Source organism: Oncorhynchus keta, chromosome 22 (assembly GCF_023373465.1).
Source record: "Oncorhynchus keta strain PuntledgeMale-10-30-2019 chromosome 22, Oket_V2, whole genome shotgun sequence".
NCBI classification, from domain to species: Eukaryota; Metazoa; Chordata; class Actinopteri; order Salmoniformes; family Salmonidae; genus Oncorhynchus; species Oncorhynchus keta.
The window spans coordinates 31914565-31940087 of NC_068442.1; the positions used below are offsets into that span (position 1 = coordinate 31914565).

At 42.4% G+C, this 25523-nt stretch overlaps 1 protein-coding gene across 2 annotated transcripts in view; it reads right to left on the reverse strand.

Annotated features, from left to right (window-relative positions):
• LOC118401352 (fatty acid 2-hydroxylase-like) overlaps positions 1-24815 on the reverse strand; it is a 40457-nt gene extending 15642 nt beyond the window's left edge. Inside the window, exon 1 of one of the 2 annotated variants that reach the window (XM_052475032.1) lies at positions 24115-24815. In XM_052475032.1, coding sequence (XP_052330992.1) covers positions 24115-24459 — 345 coding nt within the window. In that variant the 5' untranslated portion in view covers positions 24460-24815. The remainder of the gene's footprint in view (positions 1-24114) is intronic. The other variant, XM_035798778.2, reaches the window with a different exon arrangement.
• Positions 24816-25523: the final 708 nt, after the last annotated feature.

The following is a 25523-nucleotide window of genomic DNA, read 5'->3' on the forward strand; positions in this document are numbered from 1 at the left end:
TGTGTTTGAAAAGTTTTATAACCCAGGTCTCTTCACAGGGGCAGGCCACTGATTGAGCAGAGCCCTAACCTTATGAAAACCCAAATCTCTCATTTGGAAGCTAAAATTACATTTAATCTCTTCACCAATAATTTTATATTCAAACATTTAAATTGAACAACAATTCCGATAGCAATTCCGAAAACTACAATGTGCAGACTTTCCACTGTAGAGTTTGTCATCCTATCATTGATGAGAATGTCTCAGATGACAACCGAACTGACATCATATTCATTAAGTACCACCGCATAAATTCAATTGGTCGGATTAGCAGAATATAGTTCATTTCCCCCCACCTTCTGATGTTCCCAGAATCTCTATGTTAACCAAGGGATTTTCAAATGTCACATCAGTAGGGTAGAGAGGAAGAAGGGGGAAAAGTTATTTATGACTGTCATAAACCTACCCCCAGGCCAACGTCATGACAATATGCAACAACTGAACTTGCCATCATTTACTATTCAACAACTACTTTTGAATTCTTCATTCATTCTTGTAAAATGTCAGGTGAATATGCCAATAAGAAACCCATGCTCATTTCTAAAAGGTTATTGACATACAGTAGCTCAAGTTATGAGTGTGTTACGAGATGGTTTCACTTACCCTCTAATAATAATACATTCTATAGTCAATTTTATTTAAGAACAGGTAGGCAATGGAGATCAGCAAGGATGGGGTGATATGGGCAGACTTTTTTGTTTGTGTCAGAATCCTTGCGGCACTGTTTTGGATGTAGTTTATGAATTGAATTTTCAGGCAGGCCCCCCCCAAGTACTGCATTCCCATAATCAATTCTTGTGAAAATGAATGCATGGATTAGCTTTTCACCGATGTGGTGAGAGAGAGACTTAGGCGGGAGATGTTATTCTTTCACCTGAAGAACGTTTTTCAGACGTGATCAATGTGGCAATTAAAAGGAGACCGCAGGGTCAAATTTCACATTCAAATTAAGGGGATGACGTGGCCATCTATGACAGGGCGGAAGCTGCAGGAGTTGGTGATCTGCTGGGGGGGGTCTTGCTGCTATTGATTTGGGGGAAGTTGTTCTGCATCCAAGATTTGACCTCTTCCAGACAATGTTGACAGGGCAGTTATTGTGTCAGGCTTTGTTTTAATGTACACCTGTAGTCTGCTTAGCAGTGGAATTAGACACTGTGTAGTCTGACAATCTGGTCAAGCGGAAGCATGTAGAGCAGGAAGAGGATAGAACCTAACATAGAGTCTCAAAGCTGGTTAGCACCGAGGTGTGACTGAAGTGTAGTTGCCACTAGGTCCACACTCGGTGGTGATAATGCACCTTAAAGTTGGTTGCCAACTGAAATATAAAGTCCACAGAAGAAGACAAGGAATACTACTGAAGGAGGTGTGGTTACTAGAAACTATTCATTTCCCCTTTTATCAGTGGATTAAATGTCAGAGTAGAGAACATACTATTTATTGCGTGTGACTCAACATTCTACAAAGATCCAGAAAAAAAGGACATTTTGCATTTCAGTTAAAATAACAACCCAATATTTATATGCCTAGACAAATTCGCTAGCAACAGCAAGCTACATGTCCATGAATGTTTCAACCTGTCCCCAAATTAATATAGTTGGTTCAGAGTTTGTTTTAATCTTTCAAACAGACTCCTGGAATAGGATGTGTCAAGGGAATTCATGTTTCTGAATTTAATAGTGTGCCTGGTACGGAGCTGAATTGCAGGGGTACTCAGACATTTTCATGGCCAGGTACACCCATCTAGTGTATGCTCATGATTGTGTGTGGAGATGTTGACATGCTGTACCAGATTGAGACAGTCAAGCATGTTCAGGAAGTCCGTAGCAGAGGAACATTTTGATGAATCAATGTGAATGTTGAAATCACCTAGGACAGTGGATCCCAAACTTTTCATAGTCCTGTACCCCTTCAAAACATTCAACCTCCAGCTGCATACCCCCTCTAGCACCAAAGGTTAGCGCACTCTCATAATGTTGTTTTTTGCCATCATTGTAAGCCTGCCACACACACACTATACGATTCATTCTTAGATTTAATGAATGTATGTGAGTTGTCACAACCCAGCTCGTGGGAAGTGACAAAGAGCTCTTATAGGACTGGGCACAAATAATACTATTATTAATCAATAATCTTGCTCTTTATTTAACCATCTTACATATAAAACCTTATTCGTTCATCAAACATTGTGAATAACTCACCACAAGTTAACGAGAAAGGTGTGCTTGAAAGGATGCACATAACTCTACAATGTTGGGTTGTATTGGTGAGAGTCTCAGTCTTTTTCCACACAGTCTGTGCCTATATTTAGTTTCATGCTAGTGAGGGCCGAGAATCCACTCTCACATAGGTACATCTTTGCAAAGGGCATCAGTTTCTTAACAGCGCGATTTGCCAAGGCAGGATACTCTGAGCTCAGCCCAATCCAGAAATCTGGCAGTGGCTTCTGATTCAATTTTCACAGAACCGCTTGTTGCAATTTCGATGAGGTTCTCTTGTTCAGATATCTGTAGATGGACTGGAGGCAGGGCATGAAAGGGATAAAGAATCCAGTTTGTGCCATCCGTTTCAGGAAAGTACCTGTGTAATTGCTCTCCCAACTCACTCAGGTGCTTCGCTATATCCCATTTGACATTGTCCGTAAGCTTGAGTTCATGTGCACACAAAAAAAAATTGTACAATTATGTAAAGACCTGTGTGTGTTGTCCTTGTTAATGCAGACAGAGAAGAGCTACAACTTCTTATCATAGCCTCAATTTTGTCCCGCACATTGAATATAGTTGCGGAGAGTCCCTGTAATCCTAGATTCTGATCATTCAGGCAAGAACAGACATCACCCATATATGCCAGTCGTGTGAGAAACTCGTCATCATGCAAGCGGTCAGACAAGTGAAAATTATGGTCAGTAAAAGGAAACTTTCAGCTCGTCTCTCAATACTTTGACGCTTGATAACCAGCACACTTCTGTATGTTGTAAAAGTGTTACATGGTCGCTGCCCATATCATTGCATAGTGCAGAAAATACACGAGAGTTCAGGGGCCTTGCTTTATCAAAGTTAACCATTTTCACTGTAGTGTCCAAAACGTCTTTCAAGCTGTCAGGCCTTCCCTTGGCAGCAAGAGCCTCTCAGTGGATGCTGCAGTGTACCCAAGTGGCATCGGAAGAAACTGTTTGCATGAGCGTTACCACTCCACTATGTCTCCCTGTCATGGCTTTTGCGTCATCAGTACAGATACCAACATGAGCAGCAGCTTTGCTACATACGGACCGTTAGTGGAATTCCCGCAAGAGAGTAACGGTTAACGTAATTGAATGTTAATTATTTGACTAGGCTACCTGTATTTGACACGGTGTTATTTCGCTGAACACTAGATGGTTTCATTTTATTTTTGGCAGTGAAATGAGGCTACTCAAACCTGACCCAAATGGACAGCCCCGTTGGAAAATATAAATGGACTGCTTGAAAATGTGAAGAAAAAAAGTTACATTTTTTTAAATTATTTAAATTTTAAGTGTGAATCACATTTGTACTTGGCGTACCCCCAACGGCATTGCACGTACCCTTGGGGGTACGCATACCCCAGTTTGAGAATACCTGACCTGGGATAACAACATTGGAGAGGGTAGGACACAGAGAGTTGATCAGCTCAGAAAACTCTGTAGTAAAAGAGACTGTTTAAGGGGAGTGACACATGAGTACCACAGTGAGATAACTGGGTGATATCATTTTAAAAGCCATGCAATCAAATGACAAGCCAGCAGGGACAGACAACATTTTCAGGTCAAAACAGTCTGCAACTGCACATGGGGACAAAGATCGTACTTTTTGGAGAAATGTCCTCTGGTCTGATGAAACAAAAATAGAACTGTTTGGCCATAATGACCATTGTTATGTTTGGAGGAGAAAGGGGGATGCTTGCAAGCCGAAGAACACCATCACAACTGTGAAGCACGGGGGTGACAGCATCATGTTGTGGGGGTGCTTTGCTGCAGGAGGGACTGGTGCACTTCACAAAATATATGGCTTCATGAGGGAGGAAAATTATGTGGATATACTGAAGCAACATCTCAAGACATCAGTCAGGAAGTTAAAGTTGGTCGCAAATGGGTCTTCCAAATGGACAATGACCCCAAGCATACTTCCAAAGTTGTGGCAAAATGGCTTAATAAGGACAACAAAGTTAAGGTACTGGAGTGGCCATCACAAAGCCCTGACCTCAAACCTATAGAAAATTTGTGGGCAGAACTGAAAAAGTGTGTGCGAGCAAGGAGGCCTACAAACCTGACTCAGTTACACCAGCTCTGTCGAGGAATGGGCCAAAATTCACCCAACTTATTGTGGGAAGCTTGTGGAAGGCTACCTGAAACGTTTGACCCAAGTTAAACAATTTAAAGGCAATGCTACCAAATACTCATTGGGTGTATGTAAACTTCTGACCCACTGGGAAAGTTATGAAAGAAATTAAAGCTGAAATAAATCATTCTCTAAGCTATTATTCTGACATTTCACATTCTTAAAATAAAGTGGTGATCCTAACTGACCTAAAACAGGGAATTTTTCCTAGGATTAAATGTCAGGAATTGTGAAAAAAACTGTGTTTAAATGTATTTGGCTAAGGTGTATGTAAACTTCCGACTTCAACTGTAGCTAACCCACCACATAACAGGCTAGTGCCGCTCATATCCAGAGAGCAGTTCTGATAATGAGTGGGATGAGTAACTGGCAAAAAAAAAAGTGATCAGGACTAGGGTTGCACATTTTGGGGAATATTCAGAGGTGGAAACTTTCTGTGGGAATTAATGGGACTATATGGGAATTAATGGGAATATATGCAAATTCATATTAATACCATTTAAATGTAGATGTTTTTTTACATTGGATATATTTACCATATCATATGGTAAATATTTACCTTATAAGTAGAAATAATTTCAAATGATTAAATAAAAAGACAATTTAGTTACTAACTGAACTTTAATTGAGTTGACTCTTCACATGGGATGATTTCCCTGAACAACAAAAGAAAGGGAACATTGAATGATCCCCAATGATTCATTGTATCTCCCAAAAACATTTTCAACATTCATCTGTAAAATGATAGTCTAGAAACTATATTTTTGGTTGTCTTCCTCTCAGGCTTCCATGTCTTCTCCTTGGACCTCCTCAATGTCCACCTCTTGAAAATCAAATCAAATCTTGTTGAGGATGGCTCCTTGTCAGGTTCATAAAGACTCAAATTTGCCCGGATGGCTACCAATCATTCAACCCTTGTATTGGTCAGCCTGTTGCGTGCTTTGGTGTGTGTGTTTCCAAACAAGGACCCTGAGGCGGATGATGTTGATGGGATTTGGAGGATGATGAAGGCAACAGGGGAAAGAGCCTAAGACCCACAAAGTCCCTTCCACCAGGTGGCTGATGAGATGTTGGCACGACTGCCATATTACATCTCCATCCAAAGCCCTTGCTTGGAAGTGTACTTCGCCAGACTGCCAAGAGCCATGCCCTCATCCAGGCCAAGGTGGCGAGAAACGGTAGTTATGACACCATAGGCCTTGTTGATCTCTACACCAGACAGGATGCTCTTGCCAGCATACTTGGGGTCCAACATGACAGCTGTGGTGTGTATGAGCTTCAGGCAGAAGTCTTCACGCTATTTAATGCATTTCAGAACTGCAGTATCCTCTGCTTGTTGCAACAGTGAAGTGAACATCAGACAGGATGACATTTCCTCCCTTAATCCATGCAATGGCTACTGCTATAGATTTCAGGCTGTTTACCACTCCCTCCCAAAATACATCATCCAGGAGGATCTTCTTGATGGGGCTGTCCATATCTGCAAACTGCTATGGCCATTTCTTGGAGAGACTCCTTCCCCTCCAGGAGACTGTCAAACATGATGACAACACCACCCCAATGGATGTTGCAGGGCAGCTTCAATGTGGTGCTCTTATTTTTCTCACTTCGCTTGGTGAGGTAGGTTGCTGCTATAACTTCATGACCCTTCACATACCTAACCATTTCCTTGGCTCTCTTGTAGAGTGTATCCATTGTTTTCAGTGCCATGATGTCCTTGAGGAGCAGATTCAATGCATGAGCTGCAGAGCCAATGGGTGTACTGTGAGGGTAGGACTCCTCCACTTTAGACCAAGCAGCCTTCATGTTCGCAGCATTGTCTGTCACCAGTGCAAATACCTTCTGTGGTCCAAGGTCATTGAAGACCGTCTTCAGCTCATCTGTAATGTAGAGACTGGTGTGTCTGTTGTCCCTGCTCTTGTAGAATACTGGTTGAGGGGCAGAGATTATGTAGTTAATTATTCCTTGCCCACAAACATTAGACCACCAATCAGAGATGATTGCAATACAGTCTGCTTTCTCTATGATTTGCTTGACCTTCACTTGAATTCTGTTGATCTCTGCATCCAGCAAATGAGTAGATAAAGCATGTATGGTTGCTGGGGTGTATGCTGGGCGAAGAACATTGGTCCTTCTGTAGCTCAGTTGGTAGAGCATGGCGCTTGTAACGCCAGGGTAGTGGGTTCTATTCCCGGGACCACCCATACGTAGAATGTATGCACACATGACTGTAAGTCGCTTTGGATAAAAACGTCTGCTAAATGGCATATATTATTATTATTATTATAAATCTCTTCCAATACACATTGCCTGTGAGCATCAGAGGTGAACCAGTTGCTTACACAGCTCGAGCAAGAAATTCATCAGTATTTCTCTGACTACGTTCCATTGTCAAAAAAACTTCTGATTCCAGGAGGATTTTCCTGTAAAGATTAGAAAATTAGTAAAAACAATTCCATGTACAGATAAATATTTAAGCAGTTAGATTAAAACAACTCCTTCGTAAGAATGTTTTAAAATGAAACGCATTACCATAACGCAACTTTTCCTATTCATGAAAATCGCAAATGAAATAAATATATTCAAACACAAGCTCATCTCAGATTTTCAAAATATGTTACAGCCAACGCTAGACAAGCATTTGTGTAAGTTTATCATGGCATAATGCTATGCTAGGCTCTGCTGGCAGCAGGCAATCTTTTCACGGAAATAAGAAAAGCAACCAAATTAAATCATTTACCTTTAAAGAACTTCAGATGCTTTCACTCAGGAGACTCCCAGTTAGATAGCAAATGTTCCTTTTTTCCAAAAATAATATTTTTGTAGGCGAAAAGGCTCCCGTTTGTTCATCCTACTTGGCTGAGAAATCGACTGAAAAATACTTCAACTATAACGCCAAACTTTTTTCAAAATTTGCTCCATAATATCGACAGAAACATGGCAAACGTTGTTTAGGATCCATCCTCAAGGTGTTTTTAACATATGTATTCGATAATATATCCGTTGAGGCAATTGGTTTCTCATAAAAGTGATTGGAAAAATGGCTACCTCAGTATTTTACGCAAGATTTTCTCCGGGAGACACCATGTGACCACTCGCAATATATGGTCCCTTACAGCCATTCTCCAATGCAAATGCCTAAAAAGACGTCACAATGCTGTAGACACCTTGGGGAATGCGTGGAAAACGTAAGCTCATTCGTAGCTCATTCACAGCCATATAAGGAGTCATTGGCATGAGGCGGTTTCAAAAAATGCGGCACTTCCTGATTGGATTTTTATCTGGGTTTTGCCTGTAACATCAGTTCTGTGGCACTCACAGACAATATCTTTGCAGTTTTGGAAACGTCAGAGTGTTTACTTTCCAAAGCTGTCAATTATATGCATAGTAGAGCATCTTTTCGTGACAAAATATCTTATTTAAAACGGGAACGTTTTTCATCCAAAAATTTAAATAGCGCCCCATATATCCAAGAGGTTAACACTCCTCAGGTAGCAGGCTCAAGTAAGCTAAAACCCACATGGTATCAAAAAACTAACGAGCAGAAATAGTTAACAAGTTAGAATTGATTTAAAAACACACTTTGCTGTAGGCTACTATTTAACAAAAAAATGGTGTATGTCATAAAATATATTCACCCCACCCAGTATTGTAATTAAAACGTACCAGAAAGCATGTAGTCCTTGGCTCAGACAGTGAAATAGTGTGGGCTCAATAGCATCTCAGTCTGCAAGATCTTGAAAATCAGCTGTACATGTGATGGAAGAATGCACTGTGCATGCAGAGGGTTGCAATTCCATTGAATTGGGGATAGTTTAACCAAAATATGTCACAAGACCTAGAATTTCCTTGTGTATCCCACAAATAAGCCTCAATGTTATAAGCTAATTTCAATTAATTTAAGCAAAATTCCCCAAAGACCGGGGCTTAACTTTCCATGGAAAATGTCCTGAAAAATTCTGGAAATTTACCAGAAAGTTTCAGACCCTTTGCATCCCTAATCAGGACACAATATCAACTATCCAAAAATTCAGAGATTTCCATACCAAACTATAACATCTTCCGTCAAGATAGAACTGCCAAAGGGGGCGGAGTCGCAGTCTACTGCAGAGATAGCCTGCAAAGTAATGTCATACTTTCCAGGTCCATACCCAAACAGTTTGAACGACTAATTTTGAAAATTACTCTCTCCAGAAACAAGTCTCTCACTGTTGCCGCCTGCTACCGACCACCCTCAGCTCCCAGCTGTGCCCTGGACACCATTTGTGAATTGATCGCCCCCCATCTAGCTTCAGAGTTTGTTCTGTTAGGTGACCTAAACTGGGATATGCTTAACACCCCGGCAGTCCTACAATCTAAGCTAGATGCCCTCAATCTCACTCAAATCATCAAGGAACCCACCAGGTACAACCCTAACTCTGTAAACAAGGGCACCCTCATAGACGTCATCCTGACCAACTGGCCCTCCAAATATACCTCCGCTGTCTTCAACCAGGATCTCAGCGATCACTGCCTCATTGCCTGTATCCGCCACGGAGCCGCAGTCAAACGACCACCCCTCATCACTGTCAAACGCTCCCTAAAACACTTCTGTGAGCAGGCCTTTCTAATCGACCTGGCCCGGGTATCCTGGAAGGACATTGACCTCATCCAGTCAGTTGAGGATGCATGGTCATTCTTTAAAAGTAACTTCCTCTCCATTTTAGATAAGCATGCTCCGTTCAAAAAATGCAGAACCAAGAACAGATACAGCCCTTGGTTCACTCCAGACCTGACTGCCCTCGACCAGCACAAAAACATCCTGTGGCGGACTGCAATAGCATCGAATAGCCCCTGTGATATGCAACTGTTCAGGGAAGTCAGGAACCAATACACGCAGTCAGTCAGGAAAGCTAAGGCCAGCTTCTTCAGGCAGAAGTTTGCATCCTGTAGCTCCATCTCCAAAAAGTTCTGGGACACTGTGAAGTCCATGGAGAACAAGAGCACCTCCTCCCAGCTGCCCACTGCACTGAGGCTAGGAAACACGGTCTCCACCGATAAATCCATGATTATCGAAAACTTCAATAAGCACTTCTCAACGGCTGGCCATGCCTTCCGCCTGGCTACTCCAACCTCGGCCAACAGCTCCGCCCCCCCCCCCCCCGTAGCTCCTCACCCAAGCCTCTCCAGGTTCTCCTTTACCCAAATCCAGATAGCAGATGTTCTGAAAGAGCTGCAAAACCTGGACCCGTACAAATCAGCTGGGCTTGACAATCTGGACCCGCTATTTCTGAAACTATCTGCCGCCATTGTCGCAACCCCTATTACCAGCCTGTTCAACCTCTCTTTCATATCGTCTGAGATCCCCAAGGATTGGAAAGCTGCCGCAGTCATCCCCCTCTTCAAAGGGGGAGACAACCTGGACCCAAACTGTTACAGACCTATATCCATCCTGCCCTGCCTATCTAAGGTCTTCGAAAGCAAAGTCAACAAACAGGTCACTGACCATCTCGAATCCCACCGTACCTTCTCCGCTGTGCAATCTGGTTTCCGAGCCGGGCATGGGTGCACCTCAGCCACACTCAAGGTACTAAACGATATCACAACCGCCATCGATAAAAGACAGTACTGTGCAGCCGTCTTCATCGACCTTGCCAAGGCTTTCGACTCTGTCAATCACCATATTCTTATCGGCAGACTCAACAGCCTCGGTTTTTCGGATGACTGCCTTGCCTGGTCACTTTGCAGACAGAGTTCAGTGTGTCAAATCGGAGGGCATGCTGTCCGGTCCTCTGGCAGTCTCTATGGGGGTGCCACAGGGTTCAATTCTCGGGCCGACTCTTTTCTCTGTATATATCAATGATGTTGCTCTTGCTGCGGGCGATTCCCTGATCCACCTCTACGCAGACGACACCATTCTATATACTTTCGGCTCGTCATTGCACACTATCTAACCTCCAAACGAGCTTCAATGCCATACAGCACTCCTTCCGTGGCCTCCAACTGCTCTTAAACGCGAGTAAAACCAAATGCATGCTTTTCAACCGATCGCTGCCTGCACCCGCATGTCCGACTAGCATCACCACCCTGGATGGTTCCGACCTTGAATATGTGGACATCTATAAGTACCTAGGTGTCTGGCTAGACTGCAAACTCTCCTTCCAGACTCACATCAAACATCTCCAATCGAAAATCAAATCAAGAGTCGGCTTTCTATTCCGCAACAAAGCCTCCTTCACTCACGCTGCCAAGCTTACCCTAGTAAAACTGACTATCCTTCCGATCCTCGACTTCGGCGATGTCATCTACAAAATAGTTTCCAACACTCTACTCAGCAAACTGGATGCAGTCTATCACAGTGCCATCCGTTTTGTCACTAAAGCACCTTATACCACCCACCACTGCGACTTGTATGCTCTAGTCGGCTGGTCCTCACTACATATTCGTCGCCAGACCCACTGGCTCCAGGTCATCTACAAGTCCATGCTAGGTAAAGCTCCGCCTTATCTCAGTTCACTGGTCACGATGGCAACACCCATCCGTAGCACGCGCTCCAGCAGGTGTATCTCACTGATCATCCCTAAAGCCAACACCTCATTTGGCCGCCTTTCGTTCCAGTACTCTGCTGCCTGTGACTGGAACGAATTGCAAAATCGCTGAAGTTGGAGACTTTTATCTCCTCACCAACTTCAAACATCAGCTATCCGAGCAGCTAACCGATCGCTGCAGCTGTACATAGTCTATAGGTAAATAGCCCACCCATTTTCACCTACCTCATTCCCATACTGTTTTTATACTGTTTTTCTTTATTTACTTTTCTGCTCTTTTGCACACCAATATCTCTACCTGTACATGACCATCTGATCATTTATCACTCCAGTGTTAATCTGCAAAATTGTATTATTCGCCTACCTCCTCATGCCTTTTGCACACATTGTATATAGACTGCCCATTTTTTCTACTGTGTTATTGACTTGTTAATTGTTTACTCCATGTGTAACTCTGTGTTGTCTGTTCACACTGCTATGCTTTATCTTGGCCAGGTCGCAGTTGCAAATGAGAACTTGTTCTCAACTAGCCTACCTGGTTAAATAAAGGTGAAATAAAAAATTAAATAAAATATCACACAAACAGACTAATAGTTATGCTAAGTCCAGGCTGTTGTGAAAGATTATGGATGGATAGCTTGTTGTTTAAAGGAGCAATAAGAGAAAGCAGGGAGTTTCTTAGAACAGTATCAAGCAGATTATTCAAGTGTTTGCAAACAGTTGCTGGGTTGGGCTGTTTAGTCATTTCCAATGGATACAGGTTCAAAGTTTACACTCACACTATTGGAGTCCTTGAGCTGAGCAGTTTGTTAACAAGAGGTAACAAGACAAATTCAGTATTACTCAAATACATGAGTACTTGAAAAAGATCATAAACATATACCTCAAGATATTAAGCACATCTGAGGAGCAATGAGGACCCAGTCAAAGCCTCTATTAAGCATATCATTATATCATTATATCACATTAAAAAAGGTGTCCCCCAGACATCAATAGTTGTCGTCTGGGGTCATGTGACTCATCTTGGTTAATTGTTAACCATCACCATTATATATGTGCCAGGGTAAACAGTCAGACTGCGACATAGTTGAGAGCAATAAGCCACATACACACACACACACACACACACACACACACACACACACACACACACACACACACACACACACACACACACACACACACACACACACACACACACACACACACACACACACACACACACACACACACACTTAATTGAGTGTTAACTAAATCATTATACATCTAATTTAGTGGAGGCTCCTTAGTGGTCCATCCTACTCAAGGAACTTCAGAATTGTTTTAATAATGAAACATAAAGTTGTAATTTTTAGATGAAACTATGCTAAATACACTGCTCAAAAAAATAAAGGGAACACTTAAACAACACAATGTAACTCCAAGTCAATCACACTTCTGTGAAATCAAACTGTCAACTTAGGAAGCAACACTGATTGACAATAAATTTCACATGCTGTTGTGAAAATGGAATAGACAACAGATGGAAATTATAGGCAATTAGCAAGACACCCCCAATAAAGGAGTGGTTCGCAGGTAGTGACCACAGACCACTTCTCAGTTCCTATGCTTCCTGGCTGATGTTTTGGTCACTTTTGAATGCTGGCGGTGCTTTCACTCTAGTGGTAGCAAGTGGCTCAGGTAGTGCAGCTCATCAAGGATGGCACATCAATGAGAGCTGTTTGCTGTGTCTGTCAGCATAGTGTCCAGAGCATGGAGGCGCTACCAGGAGACAGGCCAGTACATCAGGAGACGTGGAGGAGGCCGTAGGAGGGCAACAACCCAGCAGCAGGACCGCCATCTCAGCCTTTGTGCAAGAAGGAGCAGGAGGAGCACTGCCAGAGCCCTGAAAAATGACCTCCAGCAGCCCTCAAATGTGCATGTGTCTGCTTAAATGGTCAGAAACAGACTCCATGGGGGTGGTATGAGGGCCCAACGTCCACAGGTGGGGGTTGTGCTTACAGCCCAACACCGTGCAGGACGTTTGGCATTTGCCAGAGAACACCAAGATTGGCAAAATCCCCACTGGCGCCCTGTGCTCTTCACAGATGAAAGCAGGTTCACACTGAGCACGTGACAGACGTGACAGTCTGGAGAAGCCGTGGAGAATGTTCTGCTGCCTGCAACATCCTCCAGCAAGACCGGTTTGGCGGTGGGTCAGTCATTGTGTGGGGTGGCATTTCTTTGGGGGGGGGGCCGCACAGCCCTCCATGTGCTCGCCAGAGGTAGCCTGACTGCCACTAGGTACCGAGATGAGATCCTCAGACCCCTTGTGAGACCATATGCTGGTGCGATTGGCCCTGGGTTCCTCCTAATGCAAGACAATGCTAGACCTCATGTGGCTGGAGTGTGTCAGCAGTTCCTGCAAGAGGAAGGCATTGATGCTACGGACTGGCCCGCCCGTTCCCCAGACCTGAATCCAATTGAGCACATCTGAGACATCATGTCTCGCTCCATCCACCAACGTTGCACCACAGACTGTCCAGGAGTTGGCAGATGCTTTAGTCCAGATCTGGGAGGAGATCCCTCAGGAGACCATCCGCCACCTCATCAGGAGCATGCCCAGGTGTTGTAGGGAGGTCATACAGGCACGTGGAGGCCACACACACTACTGAGCCTCATTTTGACTTGTTTTAAGGACATTACATCAAAGTTGGATCAGCCTGTAGTGTGGTTTTCCACTTTATTTGAGTGTGACTCCAAATCCAGACCTCCATGGGTTGATAAATTTGATTTCCATTGATAATTTATGTGATTTTGTTAAGAATATTTAATTCATTCAGATCTAGGATGTGTTATTTTAGTGTTCCCTTTATTTTTTTGAGCAGTGTATATTCACGTCACCAAATTACTGATTAAAACATACTGTTTTGCAATGAAGGTCTACAGCACTCTAGGGTAGCACCATGGTGTAGCCGGAGGAAAGTTATTTTCCGACCTCCTCTGGGTACATTGACTTCAATACAAAACCTAGGAGGCTCATGGTTCTCAACCACTTCAATAGACTTACACAGTAATTATGATGACATCCGGAAATGTCATCCAACCTATCTGAGCTCTTGCAGCAAGAATTGAAAGTTGTCCGTGCAATCAAAAGGATCAGAGAATGAATCTAGTACTGAAAGCATAAGCTACAGCTTACTGGCACTGGAGTGCTTAAACTGTGGTCAGTAGTTGACTCAAAGAGAAAGAAAGAACAGTTTAATTCATTTTTTTTTAAATATATATGTTTTCATTTAATTTTTTCCTTCTTAGTTTACATTTCACTTACTTAGCTAGCTAATGCAAGTATTTTAGCCTAAACAACAACCTGACTCAAACAGAGAGGATGCTATTTATGTTAGCTAACTGGCTATCCAACACCGCAACTCTTCCAACTTAAGGTAAGCTTTCGGTTTTATTAATTTAATGCCACCAGGGCCCGCCGGTGTAACTGCTAGCTATACACTGTACTGCATGATTGTACACATGGATTGGTTTGTGGGTTTACTAACCCGTGAACGTAAACTCACCCCATTCCGTACAAATGTGCGCAACCGCAACATTCAAACGACGCTGCAAAGAAAACTAATGGGACTGTAGCGACTGTGTTGACTTCAATATCTGGGGTATAAACTACGTTTCTATTCAAGCATTGATCGACATGGTAATGGCTCTATAGTATTGGAGAAAAGTTTTTTTTTTTAAACTGACCCTCCGTTACATCGTGACGTGTCATGTCGTAACGTACAGCACGCATAAAGCAACTATTTCTGTCATACAATCGCTCTCCACCAGGTGTAGCACTTCTCTCATCGTTTAAAAACAAGAAATGGACAGTGACGGGGGTAAGGGGGGGATACCTAGTCATTTTTTTGCGTCATCACTGCATGTGATCATCATTCTCAAAGCCGGTTTACTTCTGAAGATCACTTTAGCACCGCCCTCAAAATCTGATTCAAATTCGACAAACCTTCAACTCTTTATAGTGTTTTATTTACATTTTAGAGGCAATTAGGTGATAAGTTGGACAGCTCGAGTGAAAAAAAAGCTATTTTCCCACACAACATATCTCCTCACTATCACGCATTAATTTCGCTTCCCCGCCCACCATTTTTAAAAAGACCTGACGGAGCTCATTGCCTTGTTGAGTTATGCAGAAACGGGCAGTGTTTAGGTCATCTAATTGATTATTTTGGAAAGGGGAGAAATTGTGCTTTACAATGGTATTGACATTACAGTTGATCTGGAAGTATTTCGTTTTTGGGGCGCTAAAATAAGGTCAGTTGTAAGGACCAAGGCGATGTACAAAAGTGAGTGAGTTTACATTAGTTCTAGTAGCTATGTTGACTATGACGTTAGCTAATATGATGACATTGATGTAGGTTGTGTAGCGGTGATGTATGAACATTTGGCTTGGAGTTTTTTTTCCACCTGTTGACAAACAGCTGTTGTGTAGTGCACTGAAGTCCACAAGTAAAGGGAAAAGGTGAGAGGAGGAGAGTGTGTTGATATCAGAAGGAACTACACAACGAGCAAAGTGACGATGCTGTATGTGCCTGCTATGAAAGTCAACTGTGTGTGAAGGTGATCAGGGGTGTGTTCATTCAGCCGATTCTGTTGCAAAATGAAAATCCAATGGAAACTCTAGTTTAAGTTGCAAAACAGAACATTTTTCAACTGCTTGGACTAATGATCACACACCAGATCAGCTAGATGCAAGCAAGAGTTTACAAGGCAGTATGGAATGCCTCACTGTCTGTCACCTTGATTACTCCAATTTGTCTCAACCTGTGCACCGACGTTATAAACTTGCATTTCTAGGCTAGGTTGTAAAATGGCACCAACCGCCACTGACCTCATTGTCAGATAAGTCTCATTCACATCAGTTGAAATGGCTCTGTTGAAATGTGTATGAGCAGACTCTCTCGCTTTCTCAACCCTGGGCCTATTGGGTATGAAACTACCACCTTGTCACATCTCGGCTGCAAATTTCTAATTGCAGCAAGTGGGTAATGAAGTAATTAAGGTTGACTTAATTACACAATTAAAGTAACTTACGGCACATGCATTCAAGTGACAACAGTCACCTTGCACAAATGTCACCTCAGCTGTTTATTAAAGTGTAAAAACAGTCCCAGGCAGGGTGTTTCAAATTTTAGGAATTTGTCTGCCATATAACAATGATTCCATTTAGGGGAGTAAGATGTCTTTATAAAAGTGTGACTTTTCCTTGTGGAAGACATTGTGGAGAGAAACAGTAACAGGGTATGGTGGTGTGAGCCCTCTCCCTCTCCTCAAACACACAGAGGTTTAAGTTAGGATAGCAGGATAACTCAGCTCCTCTCACTAATAAAACCAGTCAAACCTGACTGGCAAGAAATCAAGTTAACTCTCATTCACAAACACACAAATGAGGTTTCTTTCAGTTGGGTGGATAGGGATGGTACTACAAGCAGAGAGAGAAACTGTAGCTGGAGACGTTTGAGACTTGGTATCATGTTACTACGTGCACAGTTAGACAAGACACTGACATTATGTTCCCACAATATCCCAGAAAAGCCCTTATAGATTTCAAACACGATATGGACATGGTGACCAGTGAGTTGAGCTAGATTCAGTCTGAGCAGCAGGCAACCACTGAAAATCTCTTGCAGTGGAAACTGGGGCGGTTAGAGTGTTGGACTAGTAACCGAAGGGTTGCAAGTTCGAATCCCCGAGCTGACAAGGTACAAATCTGTCGTTCTGCCCCTGAACAGGCAGTTAACCCACTGTTCCTAGGCCGTCATTGAAAATAAGAATTTGTTCTTAACTGACTTGCCTAGTAAAATAAAGGTACATTTAAAAAATTAAACTCTTCGGTATACAGATTCATATTTAGCAGGTAGAAAATTCAAAGCTCATAGATTGGGAAAGACAGGTGTAAGGGTATCTCCACGTAAACCAACATGTTCTCAGCATTTCGTATTATTCTGTACGTAAATCCGAGACACTCCATTTAGTATATCTTACATTTTGTATGGTATGTATTCATTTGTGGATGTTACATCATTACATTTGTATGTTACTAATTACAATTTGTATGATATGTTACAGATTACAATCAAGGTTAGCTAAGTGGCTCGGTTTCTAACATTAGCTAGGCTTGGGGTTTACGGTTAACGGAAGGATTTGCTAATATGCAAAGTAATTGCAAAGCAGCAAAAAAGTAATAAGTTGTTGCCAAGTTGCTAATTACAAAAAACAATTCTGAAGTTGTCCATGATGAGATTCAAACACACAACCTTTCGGTTGCTAGACGTTCATGTTATGCGTCTACCCATCCACACCAACCAACCACCCCTCCTTTCATTTTTTCTTTAAGTAACAATACCAAACCTAATTTATCATACTACATTTCAGTTTCCCGGGTTTAAGTTTACTATGTTACGTCTAGTCTGTGACCAGTCTGCATATACAGTTTAGCACACATGAACATCATAAATTACCAGGACAATGCTGGGCCTTTGTAGACCTAAATAACACTAATATCAGGAAGTAGGCATAGAAAGATGATTTTATATGTTCTATGTGCTTTTAGCTCAGCATAAGATGTTAGTCTCTTAATCACTGGTACAATAGGTTTGAGGATGGCGGACCCCCCACTGGGCAAAAACTGGTCATTCCAACAAAAAAAAGTAATGTGATTTGTTTAACACTTTCTCAGTTACTACATGATTCCATGTGTGTTATTTCATAGTTGATGTCTTCACTACCCATTCTACAATGTAGAAATTAGTTTTAAAAAATAAAGAAAAACCACTGAATGAGTAGGTTTGTCCAAACTTTTGAATGGTACTGTATATTTATTATTTTCATGAGTAAGACACGTGGTTTGGACACTTGTGAAGTTACACATGTACATTTTAGATGTGGTCCCCTAATTCCACCAGTGAAAACATTGCTACTGCAACATGCTAACACCATCTTTTCACATGTGAGGAGAAAAACATTATTCCAACACCACATGTGAATCTCCAATTCCACATGTGAAAGTGAGATTGTCACAGTTGGAGTTCTTACATCTGAACCTGCAAATTCGATTTTCACATGTGTACTTGCAATTCCACATGTGAATGTTTTTTTACATTTGAAACTGAATATCAGATTTTCACAAGTGAAAGTTAACATGTGAAACAGAAGCCTGTCAATTGAAACTAAACCCGATGGTTTGAATTGAAGTGAGAAAATCAGACTTTCACAGTGAGATGAACATGGTTGAAATGACATACTAAGGCATAACTAATGACGAGCACAAGGGAACGGTTCAAAGTGTTTAACTGTGGTTAAAACCCCCATGCAGTTATTTATTCTTTTTTTTTTTAATCATCACTGTATGTCTCAAATCACTGTGTGTTCGTTTAATGAAAATAACTAAAAAGTATATTGTTTTATCATTTATTTCCCTGGCCCTCCTTTGAGCATTTCAAGGGCCAATCTGACCATGTAGGCATTAGCAAACAAATTTAAAGATATTTACATACACCGCCCTGATTGCCTGATAGGATAGTTGAGAGCCCACCCCCTTACCCAGATTAACAGTCATTGGTCTATTATAAATCAGATGACATTGTGACATCATGATGTGGGCTGAATGTTCCATCCCACCTGAACAGGCTAAAATGCAAGGCATTTTTTTTTTCCAAACAGCTCACACACACACACACACACACACACACACACAAAATCTACATTTCAGAGTGTTATTTTGACCTCATCGTTTGGAAATATAAAAAAAACAGGAAAATCAAGTGTTTAATTGCACTGCCCCTTTAACAGGATCAACACAGTGACCGTGTTCAACTGTGGTTAACAGGATCAAGGCCTACTGTAAATTGCAGTCTGGACACAGACATGCCAAACGTAGTAAATAAGCACCTCCTTAGTCAATAAGCTTAAAGGCAGACGAAAATAGAGCCCTGTGTGTAACTGTGGCAGTGTTCAACTTTAGTTAACAGGATCAAGGCAGTGACAGTGTTGACTTTAGTTCACAGGTTCAAGACAGTGACACAGTGTTTAACTGTGGTAAACGGGATCAAGACAGTGACACAGTGTTTAACTGTGGTAAAACGGGATCAAGACAGTGACAAAACCACATGCCCCCCCTTTGCCCACACTAGGTACTGGAGGAGAGAATCTGTTTTATCCTATCTTCATTTTCTGGAAGACATTGATTTCAACTCAGTCTCCAACTAAACCTGCATGTCACCTACCATCATTAGAGTGATGGAAAGTTTCTCTCAAATTCGCTGACTATGTTATGGGTCATACAGTACTCTGCTTGCATAGTGGGTCAAATCTGACTCAAACAGACAGGATTGACCAGTTTTAAAATACAAACACAGTGAGATTCTGAAAGGAATTGCCTTTCTGACAAAACCTTTGTTGCAAGTAATACACACAAAACATTTTTTTTAAATAAATAAAAAATAATTTTAAAAAACACACACCATCTTTCGCTCTTTTGATTATGTTGTCATGGTAACATGCCTGAATTTTAAAATGTTCCACTCTTCAGCTGAGAGTCTTTTTCTACTTTGACAACGCTCTTTAAAATGTCATCAACTCCGCACTGATAACTGATAGCTTAAATAAACTCAGCAAAAAAGAACTGTCCTCTCAATGTCAACTGCATTTATTTTCAGCAAACTTAACGTGAAAATATTTACGAATATAACAAGATTCAACAACTGAGTAACAGACATGTGAGTAACAGAAATTGAATGTGTCCCTGAACAAGGGGGGCTAAATCAAAAGTAACAGTCAGTATCTGGTGTGGCAACAAGCTGCATTATGTACTGCAATGCATCTCCTCATGGACTGCACCAGATTTGCCAGTTCTTACTGTGAGATGTGACCCCACTCTTCTTCCACCAAGGCACCTAGCCCTCACCCTCCAATCCAACAGGTCCCAGACGTGCTCAATGGGATTGAGATCCGGGCTCTTCACTGTCCATGGCAGAACACTGACATTCCTGTCTTGCAGGAAATCACGTACAGAACGAGCAGTATGGCTGGTGGCATTGTCATGCTGGAGGGTCATGTCAGGATGAGTCTGCAGGAAGGGTACCACATGAGGGAGGAGGATGTCTTCCCTGTAACACACAGCGTTGAGATTGCCTGCAATGACAACAAGCTCAGTCCGATTGATGCTGTGACACACCACCCCAGACCATCATGGACCCTCCACCACCAAATCGGTCCCGCTCCAGAGTACAGGCCTTGTGTAACTCATTCCTTCGACGATAAACGCGAATCCGACCATGACCCCTGGTGAGACAAAACCGCAACTCGTCAGTGAAGAGCACTCCCACCGGACTCCACTGGTGTACCAATCCTGTGCAGGTGTTGTTACACGTAGTCTACCACTGTGAGGACGATCACCTGTCCATCCTGTCTCCCTGTCTTAGGCGTCTCACAGTACGGACATTGCAATGTATTGCCCTGGCCACATCTGCAGTCCTCATGCCTCCTTGCAGCATGCCTAAGGCATGTTCACGCAGATGAGCAGGGACCCTGGGCATCTTTGTTTTGGTGTTTTTCAGAGTCAGTAGAAAGGCCTCTTCAGTGTCCTAAGTTTTCATAACTGTGAACTTAATTGCCTACCGTCTGTAAGCTGTTAGTGTCTTACTGACCGTTCCACAGGTGCATGTTCAGTAACTGTTTATGGTTCACTGAACAAGCAGAGGAAACAGTGTTTAATTCAACCCTTTACAATGAAGATCTGTGAAGTTATTTGGATTTCTACGAATTATCTTTGAAAGACAGGGTCCTGAAAAAGGGACGTTTATTTTTTTTCTGAGTTTAGTTCAGTGTTGTACACCAGTGGAGTCCGGTGGGAGGAGCTATAGGAGGACGGGCTCATTGTAATGGCTGGAATGGAATAAAAGGAAAGAACTCAAACGTGTGGTTTCCATATGTTTGATACCGTTCCAATAATTACATTCCAACCGTTACCTCCAGCCCGTCCTCCTATAGCTCCGCCCACCAGCCTCCACTTTTGTAAACTCATAAGAAACACTGGCTTGTATGCAGTCTACAAAAACTAAGATACAGCGTAAACAGAGACACTAAACACTATACAGAAGATACGTCAATCCTATGGGTCCTGGTTAAAAGTAGTGCATTATATAGGGAATAGGGAGCCATTTGGCTCCTTCTCCATGAGATCAGACCCAGAACATGAAAGCATTGATCGTTCCAAATGGATGTTTTAATAGACTGTCTGTTATGATAGCAACAAATCTCTGTTATAAAGTGGGTAATGAAAGTAACCACCCCCTTTCAAAAATGTTCACCTTTTGTTGCCTTCGAGCCTGAAATGAAAACTAAAATCAGACTTTTTCACAGCTTTATTTACACACATTAACCAAGTGAAAAGAATAATCTAAAAAACCTTCAGAAGATGAATTAAAGTAAAACACACTATTTGGATAAGTGAACACCCCACCTTACAATTGCAATTACAAACTTGCTGAGGTATAACCAACCAAAATTGAACTTTTTGGCCTGAACGAAAACGATATGTCTGGCGAAAACCCAATAAATCTTTCCACCCAAAGCACACCGTGCCTACAGTAAAGCACACCGTGCCTACAGTAAAGCACACCGTGCCTACAGTAAAGGACACCGTGCCTACAGTAAAGAACACCGTGCCTACAGTAAAGCACACCGTGCCTACAGTAAAGCACACCGTGCCTACAGTAAAGCACACCGTGCCTACAGTAAAGCACACCGTGCCTACAGGAAAGCACACCGTGCCTACAGTAAAGCACACCGTGCCTACAGTAAAGCACACCGCGCCTACAGTAAAGCACACCGCGCCTACAGTAAAGAACACCGCGCCTACAGTAAAGAACACCGTGCCTACAGTAAAGAACACCGTGCCTACAGTAAAGCACACCGTGCCTACAGTAAAGCACACCGTGCCTACAGTAAAGGACACCGTGCCTACAGTAAAGAACACCGTGCCTACAGTAAAGCACACCGTGCCTACAGTAAAGCACACCGTGCCTACAGTAAAGCACACCGTGCCTACAGGAAAGCACACCGTGCCTACAGTAAAGCACACCGTGCCTACAGTAAAGCACACCGCGCCTACAGTAAAGCACACCGCGCCTACAGTAAAGAACACCGCGCCTACAGTAAAGAACACCGCGCCTACAGTAAAGAACACCATGCCTACAGTAAAGAACACCGCGCCTACAGTAAAGAACACCGCGCCTACAGTAAAGAACACCGCGCCTACAGTAAAGAACACTGCGCCTACAGTAAAGAACACCATTCCTACAGTAAAGAACAACATGCCTACTGTAAGGAACAACATGCCTACAGTAAAGAACAACATGCCTACTGTAAAGAACAACATGCCTACTGTAAAGAACAACATGCCTACTGTAAAGAACAACATGCCTACTGTAAAGAACAACGTGCCTACAGTAAAGAACACCGTGCCTACAGTAAAGAACACCATGCCTACTGTAAAGAACACCGTGCCTACAGTAAAGAACACCATGCCTACAGTAAAGAACACACAGTAAAGAACATGCCTACAGTAAAGAACACCGTGCCTACAGTAAAGAACACCGTGCCTACAGTAAAGAACACCGTGCCTACAGTAAAGAACACCGTGCCTACAGTAAAGAACACCATGTCTACAGTAAAGAACACCGTGCCTACAGTAAAGAACAACATGCCTACAGTAAAGAACACCGTGCCTACAGTAAAGAACACCGTGCCTACAGTAAAGAACACCATGTCTACAGTAAAGAACACCATGCCTCAAGTAAAGCACAGTGGTGGCGGCATCCTGTTGTGGGGGTGTTTCTCTTCAGCAGGGACTGGAGCACTTGTCAGGATAGAAGGGAAAATGGACAGTGCAAAATGCAGACAGATTCTTGAGGAGAACCTGCAGCCATATTCCAGGAAGTTGAAAATGGGAAGATAGTTCACGTTTCAGCATGATAATGACCCAAAGCAACTGTACAGTGGCTGAAGGACAAGAAGGTGAATGTTCTTTGAGTGGCCTAGTCAGAGCCCCAACTAATCGAGAATCTGTGGAATGACTTGAAGAGTGCAGTCCATGAGCTGTCACTGTGCAATTTGACTGAGCTTGAACAATTCTGTATGGGCACATATTACACAGTCTGGGTGTGCAAAGTTAGTAGAGACGTATTCTTAGAGACTCATGGCTGTAATTCAAGCAAAAGGTGGTTCCACCAAGGTTTAACTCAGGGGGGTGTTCACTTATCCAAGTAGGGTATTTTAATGTTTGAATTGTAAATCATGTGAGGGGTTTTTTAACAATTGGATATTGTGGCTTACTGTTTTGTAAATAAAGCTGGGGGAGTCGCATTTTGTGTTTTCATTTGAGGCTGTAAGGCAACAAAATGTGAACATTTTGAATGGGGTTGGTGACTTTCTATGCCCACTGTATATGGGCATAGTATATTCCTTCACATTCTTAACACAAACATATTGTTGTGCCATCATGTCCTAATGCCTCCACATTAGAGAGTATGATGAATGACAAACTTAGCCTCTCCTCTATTTATTCAGGTTCAACGGGCAGCCAATAGAAAGCAATTGCGGCTGGCAGAGCAAGCCAGGCAATTTTATCCTTCAAGAAAAGCCCAAGTATCCAAAGTTGCCCCTGCCAAGAGTGAGACAAGTGGAGCTACACAGAGCTCTTATTCCTCACAGAAGAAAACTAGGAGGAATTAAAGAAATGCAATAGGTCAAACATCAAGTGACAATACAAAAATAATATATATATATATATTTGGAACTCAGGAAATTCACTTATTTTTGTGAAAATCCACTCCTATAAAATACTGTCTTTACTCATCTAATGTACTGTACGTTCAATCAACATTAATGTTTACAAAACACATGCATGTGGTTTACAAATAGGAGAAATTAGAGAATGATAGATGCAAACAGGAAATGCGTCTCAAAGCAGATGTGAAAATCACACCTACATGTGCAGCAAGTTCCGTTTTACCATGAGAAGATTAAGCATATCCTACTTTACTGTAGTCTACTTTCAGTCACAGACAATAAACTATGCTGGAGTTAAAAGTATCTGAGATATACTTGTTATTCTCTTTGAAGGCTCTTTATTGGCATATAGGCTGCACCTGTATTTCATCGGCACTAGCGTCTGTGTCCAGCTCTCCGATGTAGTACTGTTCCATCCACCGCCTTGCGTTCTCCGAGTGCCGGTGTGGGGGTCCCGCCATCTCCATCCTGATATCATTCCCTGACTGGCTTAATATTAGAGCCTCTCCACCCGGGTGAATACGAAGGAATCCCGTCACATCATAAATTCTCGTCCCCGTTAATACCCAACATGAGTTTTTGGTGGAATGATTGGCTACCTCCTTCTCAGAGAAAAACCGAGGTGATTCCGATGGAGACATTTCGATGTTGAAGTATGCACACAAAAAAATAACTAAAGGAATTGGGTCAAGCCCCCTTGGCATGCCGACTGACCGCGTACTGACTTCTAGCTCATCTCAGCACTGACTGATTTTACCCGATCAACTAATTTACATATCATGAATTATTCACTGCTCAAGACTGCTCTAAACTCAGCATTTGATCTACCTGTTGCGCGCTAGCTTTTTACCTCCAATGTTTACAGCTCTAATATAATTATTCCAACGTTAATTAGGGGTTGAAGCCAGCGTAGCTGGGTGAAACGCTATTGTAGTTGTTGGGGTTCAAGCAGAATATCTGGTGAAACCATATTGCATTTGTTGGCGTTCATTATTAGACATCTTCTGCCAAGGAAAACTGACATGAACATTCCTGTAAAATCATTTCTATGATGATGCAAAATCGCATGATGGTAAAGGGCCATTGGCCGTATTCTCTCATGCAAATGCCATGCCAATTGGCTGTATGGTGGTGCTATAACAAGCAATTGAAAATGCAAACTTTGAAAGGTCACGCCCCACCCGGTGTGACATATAGTCCAGAAATTCGGCCCTTCTCCACAAGGAAGTAATTTGCCTCAAGGACCACCTATAAGGTCTGCCATGATGGATTTTCCACGATATTTTATTTTGTGAAAACTACATAATATTCTACTCCTCTAGCACCGAATGACCAATCTGCAAGAAACTTGATATGTGGCATCTATGGACCAAGCTCTCTCAACGCATTTTCCAGACTATTACCTCGAACAACATGGCCGCTACTGACCAATAAAAATGAACGTGGGCGTGGTCTGGCACATAAACACATATAAATCAGACATGAATATTCATATTGTAACAAAACGGGTTATATCGAAATGCTGTCAAGACTCAACAAATGCAAGCACATTCAGATCAGCCACACCGTGGCGCTATAAATTAGACATATTTATATATCTTGATCGGTTTGACTCAGAATGCTGGAATTTGTCACACATGCTCAGAGATATGAGTTCAGTAAAGCTGTAAACGTATGCTTAAGTTTGGCCGCATGGTGGCACTGTTGGGCAGGAGAAACATTAATGCAAGCACATTGGCTCATAGAGGCCAGTATGTTTGAGTTATGG